The sequence below is a fragment of the Hyposmocoma kahamanoa genome, unplaced genomic scaffold, assembly GCF_003589595.1.
Source record: "Hyposmocoma kahamanoa isolate Upper Pololo Valley unplaced genomic scaffold, ASM358959v1 95, whole genome shotgun sequence".
Taxonomy (NCBI): Eukaryota; Metazoa; Arthropoda; class Insecta; order Lepidoptera; family Cosmopterigidae; genus Hyposmocoma; species Hyposmocoma kahamanoa.
Genome location: NW_020654972.1, coordinates 2,616,239 through 2,628,177, shown reverse-complemented (window position 1 = coordinate 2,628,177; position 11,939 = coordinate 2,616,239). Strand labels below are relative to the sequence as shown.

The following is an 11,939-nucleotide window of genomic DNA, read 5'->3' as shown; positions in this document are numbered from 1 at the left end:
TTTTTTTACAATAATTCGAGAAGTTAATTGATCTCATTGCTATGAATTCTGTAAATAATGAAAACAATCTATAAAACACTGATTTGATGTATTTTAAGTTTTGTATTTTAAACTTTTGAATAATTATTTGGACGACAATGGAAAAATATCCGAAAAACCCGAATAACTGGGTAACCGAAAAAATCGGTTTTTGCATGTCCTAGTTTCAACTTTAATTCTAGTGGTGTCTTTTAACTTTATAATTCTCCTCACGTTTCTCGACCTTTTTTATGATGCCTAGCACGAATAAATAGTGTGCCTGATGTTAAGCGACACGCCAGTCAATAGTAATAGAGCTTTAAATCGCAAAGATCTGAGAGACACTGCCACTACGCCGGTCAACCTGACACATAAGTTGACAAGTCCCACGTGGAAAACTCTAAGCTGACACTGGCGGTGATCGCCATAATTTTTATAATATTCTTATAAAACTGAGAAAACTGGCACAAGCATGGTGGCAGCCATAAAGTAAATAATAAAAAGTCCCATGTGCCTGTAATTTCACCAGCACCCCTTACAAACATAAAACATTATTAATAACAAGTAACAACAAACTTTGCTTGTTGGTATATTCTTCTTTTTACTTACATGTCTTCATGTCGGTATATTAAAAAAAAATGAAACATTTTTGTCTTATTGGCTTTAGTCTGCCGACCCTGGATTCTTTGCACCAATTTTGATAACATACAGTAAATAATGGTTTATCATGTACGGAAATTTCTTAACATCTATAATTTTAGTACGAACCTTTTCCGTATCCATAAGGTACATATTCTTACAAGTGACCTTGCTACACTTTGGATACCTAGCGAGCATCTGTCCCACAGTGAGGTTTTCGTCGCGAATGGAGGCCTTAGGCGGCTCATTGGCTTCTGATCGGACGTCACACGTTTCTAGCTCTGTTTCTAGGTCAAATTTTTTATCCTTGTCACCTAGAAAATTATAATGAAATTGAAATTATTAAAGAGTAAATTAAACAGAATAAATAATGATACCAGGCGACGTGCAAGATACACGTTGCGTGATAACAAGTGTTTTAGGGTTGATTAAATACAGTTTGGATTTCATACTTATTTTCTTTGAAGCACTCTTTAAGGATGAAGCTCTGTATTAATAGTAAATACATACAAATCACCTTTTTTAATTTTTCGCGCATACGGACCATTTTCTTCTAGCACGTAATTTGTAAGTTCCATAATGTCTTCTAGGAAAAACTGTTCAACTGGAAAAGTTCTTCCTGAAAAAAACACAAAAATATTACTAACCAGTCGTGTAACAATAAGAACAAGCCATCAATAAAAAAAAGAAGCAGCCAAATTTACCTGGAATCTCTAAAATAGGAATCTTTTCAAAGTAACTCGAAAATAAATCAGCATTCAAGGTCGCACTCATAAGTATGACTGTCAAGTCCTTTCTGACTTTAATAAGGTCCCTCAAAATGAGCAATAAGAAATCACTCTCCTCTGACCGTTCATGAACTTCATCCACTAATATATGAGTGACAGATTTCAACTGCGGGTCGTATTCCAATCTTCGTAGTAATATTCCTGTGGTGCAGAAGGTTAGGCGTGTTTTTGACGATACTTTGCTTTCTAAGCGAATCTGGAGAAATACAAAATCATAGTATAAACAAGCGTGTTCTCAGAAAAAAATTAAATGTCTAGTATCTAAAGAAAATATTTTTTGATGAAATTACAGGCACATGGGATTTGTCAACTTGTCTCAGAGTGACGGGCTCAGTGGTAGTGCCCCTCCGATATTTGCAATTTAAAGCTCTGAGTGGCACTGTAACTGTTAAGGACAGGCGTGAAGCTTACCATCAGGCGCACGACTTGTTCGTCCCGTCACTAGATGTTATAATAATAATATAAAAAACAAAAGGAACTGAAAACGATTAATCAAATATATTAATATCATTTTTTATGAATATTGATTTTATTGAATATCATTAATGTATTACTACTCATGGTATTCAATACAATCAATATTAAAATATTCATATAGCCTAAACATTTATTTCCACGAAGCATTGAGACTGGCACATTGTTAACTTCAGGAAGACATCATCACACTGAAGTTCTTAGTCTCATTACTTACAAGAAAAGAAAGAATATTTAAACTTAAAAAGTTAACGTACCTGATAACCAACAACCTGCCCTGTCTTTTCGACTCGCTCTTCAGCAACTCTATCAGCGACACCAATAGCTGATATCCTTCTAGGCTGCGTGCAAATTATTTCTACATGCTGAAGTTGCCCATCTTTGCTGAAGTTGTCCAGCCATTCATCAAGTATGTATTGTGGTACTTGTGTACTTTTACCACATCCGGTTTCACCACTTATTACAACTACCTACAGGAACATTTAAAAATATTCAGTGACTAATTAACAAGAAGTTCATATACACATGTAACACAATTGCATAAATATAATCGAAAACTAGAACTTGAAAGCTATAGCATAGTAAAATCACTTTGACAACATTTAAAAAAATATGAACATATTTAGTAAAGTACAGTACAGAATTTTACATATTGACAGTCAACATACCTGAGATTTTTTAATAGTATCCAGAATTTCTTTCCGTTTCTGCCAAGCGGGTAATTTTCTTCTAATTGGCATCATTTTACTATACTTATTGTTACTTTTTGTCGCCAACCAACTATCAACTATCTCTTTGTTCTCTTTTAATACATTTTCAAAATTAACATTCGATCTATGATCTTTTAATTGACCCTTTTTGTAATGAGATGGTTTCTTTTTACTTACACTAGAATCTTCTATTAATTGGGGACATAAGGCATCTGTGGGCTCAGGAAAAGTACTTGTATCAAACTGTATATAATTAATTATATCTTCTTCATTATTTAACAATTCAACTAAAGAATATATGCTTGGTATACCATCTTGTGCTAAGATTTTTGCTTCTTCTAAAAGACGAGCTGTTATCCGTAAACATGCCAGCTCTGGTACTAAATTTGTTCGAGTTACAGTTTTGAAATATAATAAAGGAGGTTGATAGGGATACACTGTATCTTCTGGAAACCGTATTTCTAACTCATAAGTCACTTCATGACTGTCATCAGTCACTGTTCTTGTTTCAGTATTACAAGGTTCATTTGTCTCATGCAAAAATTTACATTTAGCTCCAAATCTACATGGTCCTTTCAAAAATAATTTACAGACCTCTTTCTTTTTCGTTTTGAAATTGTTATTGTAGTTTATGTTGTCTTTCTTTTTAGGTTTCTGTATTTCCTTTTCTTTGTACAATTTTGTGATGTAATCTAGGTTAAGGCTAATACTCCAAATGTGTGCATCTTTTACTTTGAAATTTGTATCGTAGATTGATTCTAAGACTGCCCTTTCATCTGATCTCATTTCTTCAAGTTCGGTCATTGATGGTACGTTAGTCGGTTTCTCTTGAGGATCCACTTTAAAATACTTGTAGAAAAGGACTTCTAATGCCTTATCTACACTCTCTCCTGCCAGATTCAATGCTTCTGCACAATGTGCTTTGTGGAAGTTGTATCTGAAATATAAAAACCATAACTTCCTATAATCAAACTACTATAAAGTATGAAGTGTACAGATTTATCACAGATAGTAAAAAAATGGTATGTGTAAATATAGAGGAAGAATTTTCCAATTGAACATAACAAGTGTTGTGACCCACCTAATTCAACCCCGCAGCTACTTACAACTAAAGTCTGTTCCAATCCATTTTGAACAAAAAGTAAACAAAACTGTTCAGTTAAAATTCTAAAGAAATTACTCAATAAATCAAATAAATAACACTCCCACATATATTTCTAAGATTTCGACTTGATATCTCATTACTTTTTCCAACATTATTTATTGAAAAATGGTAGTCCAAAAGTGATGTTATTGTTCAACTATACAACTATGACTTGTCTATGGTTGCATGGTGCTGTAAGAAAAAAATACATTAGGTTCATTCTATTAAAGTTTTTGTAATCAATTAGTAAATTGAATATTTCATATCGAGTTCTCAGGATTTCGTGATTGTTACACGTAGGAAATAAAACTATTTATTTGGATTTAAATTACGTATATGTATTTTTTCAAACGAACCAACGATTTGAACCTTTTACAGGTCCCATGGTCACGGTTGACTGAGGTGGTACAGTCATTAACCAGTTATGTCTAATATTAATACAAACCACCCTATTTTTTTCACTATAGTTACAAAGGTTTGAATATTTCGATCCAAGTAGACCAAGAAAAGACCAAGTATCTTAGTGTAAGGATTTCAAGGAGGATTTAAAATGAAGATTTTGGAAATTTTAAATATGCTTACATAGATTATGTAAGGAAAATCGCTAGTATGACTTAATTGAACAAATCAATTTATTCAATTAATTAATTGATTTGTAGTTGGCACTACAATTGGCAATCATTAAACCATCCATGGTCGGGTCAGTGACTTGTTTGTTTACTTTCTGTTCAAAATGGATTGAAACAAAGTGTAAAATATCTAGGTAATTGAAAAAATAGTACAGCTGAACAGCTTACTTCTCCAGCTTAGTCAAAGCAAAAGCTCTCAGTCGGGCTTCTGAAGTCTCAATGTCTGGTTTAGTGTTGAGAGAATAGTCGCATCCTCCCTGCACAACTAGGTTCCCGCGCTCCATCCAGTAGCGGTTACTGAGGTTCGTGCCTTTATCCTGGAAACAGAATACATGTGATTGCTAAAATAGTATCTAATTCCTACTTTTTGAAACCTGGTCCTGGAGTCAATGTACATTTTTTTTCTTATAATACTAAGTGATGTGCCTGATGGTAAGCATCACGCCTGTCCCTAACAGTTGCAGTGTCACTCAGACCTTTAAATCATAAAAATCTGAGAGGCAATGCCACTGCGCCCAACACCCTGAGACATAAGTTGACAAGTCCCATGTGCCTGTAATTTCACCAGCACCCTTGCCGTGCAGTAATGTGAACATTACTGCTTGGTGGCAGAAATAGGTAAGGTGGCAGTACTTCCCTGGACAAACTACTTTTTTTAAAATTAAGCGATTAAAGTAGAACAGAGTAACTACAGGAACAGGAATTAAATACAGGTGATCCACTCCCTCAAGCTCAAGAAGAAATAGACGAAATAGTACAATCTGTGTACCAATAATAGTTTGTTACATCAAGGACTGCTAGGAAGATGGAATTCTAATCAATCAAAAGGAGCTGTATAATTTTCTAAATTATATAGATTCCAATTTGTTTAGTCCCATTGAATGGATTTGCTGCATTGTGTTCAGATTTTTTTTGCATTTGAAACATATTTTTAAAGAACATTTAGCGGTTGCTGTTCAAGTTGAATAAATTATTCATAGAAAACTTCAGAAACTATGGTTTGGCATTAAGAAGCAGAACAAGTCAAAATGTGACTTATCGGACTTTATTTAATACTCGTACATTATTACATAATTATTGTGCAATAAATTTATCATAACTATAAAATTAATTATAACATTAACAAATATTCCGTAAAAATAAACAGGTTGCAAAGTATAATTCTGGCATTTACCTTGTAAACGCTGGCGCTTCCAAGTTTAAAATCGGGTCCATGTATAAACTTCAAGGTGTCCAAAACTAATTTTTGAGAGTCAGAATTCAAACGAATAGTCTGCATTTCCACTTTGAGTTTCGGGTGTTGCTCTTCTTCTGGCTCATTTTTAGGCTTTCTGCAATCAAAACCATTTTTTATTAGCCAACTTACATGAGGAAACTTGAAATAAATACAGAAAGTTAAAATGTGTATTAAACTAACCTTATTCGGGCATCAACTGGTTCTCGCAGGAAGAAATCTCCAGCCAACTGACGACTTTGATAATCCATTTTGAGAGTTATATCAAAATTTGCATGAAAACTCAGGAAATATAGAAAATTTTGGAAAAACTCCGACGTGGAGCATTCGGTGCGCATCTGATGTCAAATTGTAATTAAGGGACATATGACAAGTAACGTCAAATGCATTCCGTCGTATGCAAAATCCATTAAAATTAATAAAATATGTGAATGCTTCAAAATCAGCATCGAGAATTTCAAGTATTAATCTACAACCTAAATAAAATTATAAAATGCCTAAATAGTTGTGTGCTAAACTTGGAAGGCTTTAAACAAGACAAGAAAAATGAAACAACACAACCGAATTTATTTAAGGTCAGTTTAATTTAAATATAATCGTAAATTTTATATTTGATCAATTTTATATATATTTGGGGATCGGAGAAGGAACAAAATAATTTGTAAAGTGGTAGCAGCAACATGGGTACTAATAGTCATCTTCTTTCTTCTTTTAGAATTTATTTAATTGACAAAACAGACTTTGAAATGTGAAAATTGTCACTTCCGTGGTGGGTGACTTTACAGTAGCACAAGACGTGAGCCGAAATTATAACGCTTAACAAGCCAAAAACACCACCAGTTGAGTGCAACTTTCCTTAAACTAAAATATCATTAGAGGTAACGAGAATCCTGTATCACTGTCATCTGCATGACTTTAAATAATCAAATCATTTATAATTTAATCGTGACCGAGGTTTCATTACCAGCTGTCGCGTCCAGGTCAGACAGCACTTTTGCCTGGGTACTTATTTACATGAACACCACTGCATAATTATGTTAATGATAACATTAATTGACGTCATTGAATCAACTAAAATGGATTAATGGGGGACATTAAATTTCTTATTAACTATTGTATTTTCGAAAAAAGAAACATAAACCTAACTATCACTTCGCTGGGTCTATGCATTCAGGAAAGTGAGAGCTCTTCAGGAAAATGATAATATGTTATTTCGTGTATAAAAAAAATCGCTTCTATTAGAAAACATTAGTTACTGTTAGGTTGTTGAAAAAATCTAACATCGATACGGTTTAATAAATGTAATCGAAGTTTATCAGTTGGAATTGGAATTATCGTAAAGCTGATCCCAGCAAGAACATACCAGATGCCTTGGTGTCTTCTTTTTGTCGTATCTATGGCATTCGTTTGTATTGGCATCGTGGTGGAAGGATTTGCCAATCCGCGTAAGGGTATGCGCCCATTGTTGCCCAGTAAGGCTAGGACGCTAGGGCGCGACTAGCACGAGAGCGACATAGGATTCTCGCGTAAAGATCTCGCGCTTTTTGTCGCTCTCGCGCAAGCCGCGCCTTGTCGTGCTGGTCTTACAGGGAGTGCTAGGCGTACAGAGATACAGAAAGTACGTCGTTGCTGGGAGGCTCTTCTCGGATTCCCCCAGCTTGGTTTAGCCATGTAAAAAGACCATGTAGTAATTTTCGGAATTTATGTTACTACATTGATATCTACAGTTATGCGATATGCAATTAAAAAATCTACGCCCAAGCTACAAGTTTCCGGAAACTGACTTCGAAATTGATGAAAAATAAAGACATTTTGTTTAAAAATGATAGTCAAGTTTGTGTTTTATTCAAGGTCACTTTGTAAATCTATTAAGTCTTGGGCAATTCATGTTTGCATCTCTCGATTCAGAGTCCTATACCTATAGTACCTATATTATATCGACTGTGAACTGGCAATCGGTACTCTTTAAATTTTGACAATTTTACGGGATGAAGAAAATAATTGTTTGCGTCGTTTATATAGCATCTGGTTAGAAGTTAATAGAAGTTGAATAAAGTCTGGCGTCAAAATTAAATGTATCTGAGATGGAATTTCTTGCAACGCTGCGGAGTATGAAATAGTATAAAATGGTATTAAAAAGTGAAATCTTTAGAAAATTGAGATAGTACCGGTTGCCAGTTCACAGTCGATATTATAAAATATTGCCAGAAGCCACAGTATTATTAAATCACCGTCCGGTAGCCGACATAGACGATCCTGAAAGTTGTTCCTTCATATACCTAAATGGAACTTTGTATAGACCTGTATGGATTTTTATGTGAATACTCTGCCAACTATACCTACCATCCCTTCCACACTCGTCGGCACCGTTGTCCCAGCGAAGTCCTCAACGACCTTAATGACTCTATCACTCTCGCCATATTACAGGCCCACAACATACTCCACAAATTACCGTCCTAGCCGGCGAGAACGAAGAGCCCATCGCTTAGCGTGACAAAAATGTGCAGTGGCGCCATTAAAACGTATACTGTTATAAGTTCACACAATTAGCGTTTTCAAATAGTAAATAAATATATCACGTAAAACTTACTCCAAGCATACTGAGCCGAGGTGCGTGCCCACCTGGTCGCCCTTAATCCCGCTACTTAAATTATTATACGGATTGAATTAATAAGCCTTTAGCGATCAGCTGCGCGCCCTTGAGTCCGGTGCGCGGTAGAGCAGTGTAGGCAATAATATTTGAACTGCAAAATATATTTATATGGATATATAAATTCTTATACTTTGGTATTCTATTTCGGTCTTTGCTCAATGGAAATCAATATGCCTTTAAGAAAGAAATGTCAGAGGATTTTTGATTTCTGCAAACATAAACAATAATCTATTGTTACAAATATTTATACGTATTTACCTACACTTCAAGAAAATTATAATGTAATTTCTAGCCATTACAAGCAAATGTACTTAGTCTTTTTTAAGAATTTATTAAATATATTGTATCCATAATATCATTAAAATATTATTATCATAACGGAGCTTTACATTTATAATCTCAATCCCTTATTTGTTTTTCATGCCCCGTCTGACGAAAATTAAAAAATGAACATAAAATAAATATCTGCTATGGTTACGTATGAACCCTTCTTGTGTTGAGTAGTGAGGTACGATACAAACTTCTCTCTTAGGCAATTTTTAAGCTTAATATCCCATTTATTTCCCGTAGTTTGTTGAACGGGTCGAATAAAGATTCGGTACTGTAAATATTCTGATAGCTTTATTTGTCTCAAGGCGCTAATTTGTTAAAGCACGAACTCAAAAAGCATGGCATACATATCCGTAAGTACTGGTAGACTATTTAGGTATATTTCAACTGCTAATAGATAGCAAATAGGTAATCTTTAAATGTTCTAAATGAAACAATTCATTTCCTGAGAAAAACCCAAATATGTACTTTTTAGACATTGTGACATTTTTACACAGTAGGCCGTACAATTTGTCGAAATTCATTATTAAAAACTGCACCTTGCAAGAGTTCAAACATGCAATACCAAAAAGTGATCTACAATAATTGTAACACAGAGCGAAGTAAATCGCTACCGCCCCTTACTTCTCCGATCAGCCTTAATCATAGTCGGTCATCGTAATCGAGGGAGTTTGACTCTATTTATACAGCGGCTGAACGGAATGGAAGAGACTTTTGGTAACGATATTGTACATAGCATAATTAACTTTATGGTCAATTGTGTAAGGTACAAACTAGACACGAGCCAAACTATTCTGCGGAATTCTCGCGCATGCTCGAGAATACTCGCGCATTCCGTGGAAAATTTTGGCTCGTATCTAGTTTGTACGTTACACAATTGGCCATAAAGTTCGTTATGCTATGTACAATATCCTTACAAAAATTCGTTTCCATTCCGCCTCAATATAAAATGAACCTTAATTTGACGCAACTAAAGAATACTGTGTATTTTTCTTTCTACAAATCCCGGGACTTCTCGGAACTGATTATATTTGCAAATACGTATTATTTATTGAAATCTGAGTACATTGCTGGCAACAAATTATTATTTCGTATTAAGTATTTGTCTAAAAAAATAATGTTGTAGTTACGTTTCTATAGGTACTTACGTACCTATATAAAATACTTTAATCATTAAAAATTAACACGAGACAATTTTTTGGCATGTTTAGAAAAAAAACAGTAAAAATAAGAAATTTTATACGCATGGATAACAAAATGTACTCATTTTGTTATCCATGCGTATTATATTTCTTATTTTTATTTAATTATTAAATGTACTCATTTTGTTATCCATTCCATCCGTTTTCTTAGTATGGACATACTTGTCCATACTAAGAAAACGTTCATACTTTAGGTAAATGAACTCCTTCAATTCCGATCACTAGTTCATAATATCTGACATAGCCGATAGAGCATTAGCGTAAAAAATTCTTAACACCACACTTCGCAGTGAGTAGTGTTGGTGAGTTTCAGTATAAAATATGGGAAAAGATTATTGTTCATCATTTCTATTTCAGTGGCTTTTAGATACTATCAACTTTTTTAAATTTTACTCGTTTATCTCGTGCATTAAAAAATCGTGACACTAGATAACTTTATAGCTATAAATAAGCGAAATATTCTAAAAAAAGATTTGCTCAAATTATGAATTATTCAAAATAAGAATTTAATTACAGATAATAGCGACGTCTCTGGCCAGGGCTGGTAGCTGTAAAGTTACCTACCCTGTAACTGTCATTGAAAATCAAATACAAAGAACCGACTACAAGCACATAGAAGAATTTGTGAGGTCCGCTGGTTCGTTCCGTGGCTTAGTTGGCACAGCGTTTGACACGGTTTGCTAGAAGACGTCGGTTCGAATCCGGCCGGATCGAAGGATTTTTTTCTAAGTGTTCGATCTTTATATTAATAATTAACGATTTACTCTTTATACTTTATCGGCATGGCTACACAAAGTGTATCGTCGAAAATTCCTCGCTTTGGAAACTCTAGTTGTTCCGCGTCTGACGCTTTTGTAACACCTTGTAGATAATAAGATATGCATTCTTATGTTTTAATATTAACATTGTAACTACACACGTCTCCGGCAACACCATTATATACATTATGCATTCCATTCACCATCGGCAGTGTCGCTAAATCGTCATCAATTGCAAACGTGCAGAATATCAATCGACAATCAGAACTATCGGAAAATAAGCATCCTCAGCGATGAGTATTATTGGAAGAGACTTATATATTGTTTTCGCTACCTTGTCGACGTGTAGAATTTGTAAAACGTTAAGAAGACTTTCCCAAGGATATTGTTTTGGCAACTAAAATAGCAAGCATGAGATATTAGAAACAGCAACGTTCGTTGTTTTTATTTTTGAAAAATCGATGCATCGATGAATTTGAAATATACGTGTACTAACTACGTATTATACACATTTATTCGGAGGGACCGTCGAATTGTGGCTTTTAGAATATTTTTATGATACCAAATGATGGACGAATAAGTCGTGTACCTGGTAGCAAGCGATACGCTTTTCCATAGCAGTTGCAGTGCCACTCAAAACTTTAAGTCACAAATATCTGAGGGGCACTAACCAGTGTATCTGTCACCGTGATACATAAATTGACAAGTGCTATGTCCCTGTTTTCACCAGTACCCTTCAAAACTGGAACGCAGTAATGCTTACATAGTAATGTAAGCAGTAGATTAGCAGCAGAAATAGGTAAGGTGGCAGTAGATACTCACCAGGACGAACTCTTTCACAAGGAGCTATACTCCTACACCACATATTTGTAGCACAAAACAATAATCGCAATCCATTTCACTTTCCTTGACCCTAATAGCCCCAGAAAGTATAAAATATATGCCAATTGACCCTCATGCGTGAATTTCCGCAATCTTCAAATCACCAAGGGGACGTATGATCTTACCGTAGGTTTTCCGTTAATGCCTTAACACTCATCCTTCGGATTAGAGGCTTTAGCCGACAACAAGCAAACACTGACGTATGACTGGCATTCTTCAGGCAACGACATTTCAAGGTTGCCACGATTTGGCGAATGTTTATGGGAGTTTACGTACATTCCATCTTAAAAATTATTTCAAATTTTTCTTTGATTTTTTTAATACGGAAATCATCAATTATCGTAGGTTAATTCTACAAGGATCATATCATACATAACTAAGGGTAACTGTAGAGTTTAAATATTACAACTTCGAATCGTTTCACCTTAGTTATTAGTAGCAGTAGAGCTCCTTGTGAAAGAGTTAATCTTGGGTAGTA

General features: G+C 34.6%; 1 protein-coding gene across 2 annotated transcripts in view; it reads right to left on the bottom strand.

Annotated features, from left to right (window-relative positions):
* Positions 1–5,954, bottom strand: part of LOC113238154 (putative ATP-dependent RNA helicase DHX57) — a 21,198-nt gene extending 15,244 nt beyond the window's left edge. For both annotated transcript variants that reach the window (XM_026474903.1, XM_026474904.1), the window contains exons 1-8: positions 5,820–5,954; positions 5,577–5,733; positions 4,571–4,719; positions 2,588–3,566; positions 2,177–2,389; positions 1,362–1,641; positions 1,175–1,276; positions 787–971 (exon numbers count right to left, since the gene is read on the bottom strand). In XM_026474903.1, the coding sequence (XP_026330688.1) occupies positions 787–971; positions 1,175–1,276; positions 1,362–1,641; positions 2,177–2,389; positions 2,588–3,566; positions 4,571–4,719; positions 5,577–5,733; positions 5,820–5,887 (2,133 nt within the window). In that variant the 5' untranslated portion in view covers positions 5,888–5,954. The remainder of the gene's footprint in view (positions 1–786; positions 972–1,174; positions 1,277–1,361; positions 1,642–2,176; positions 2,390–2,587; positions 3,567–4,570; positions 4,720–5,576; positions 5,734–5,819) is intronic.
* Positions 5,955–11,939: the final 5,985 nt, after the last annotated feature.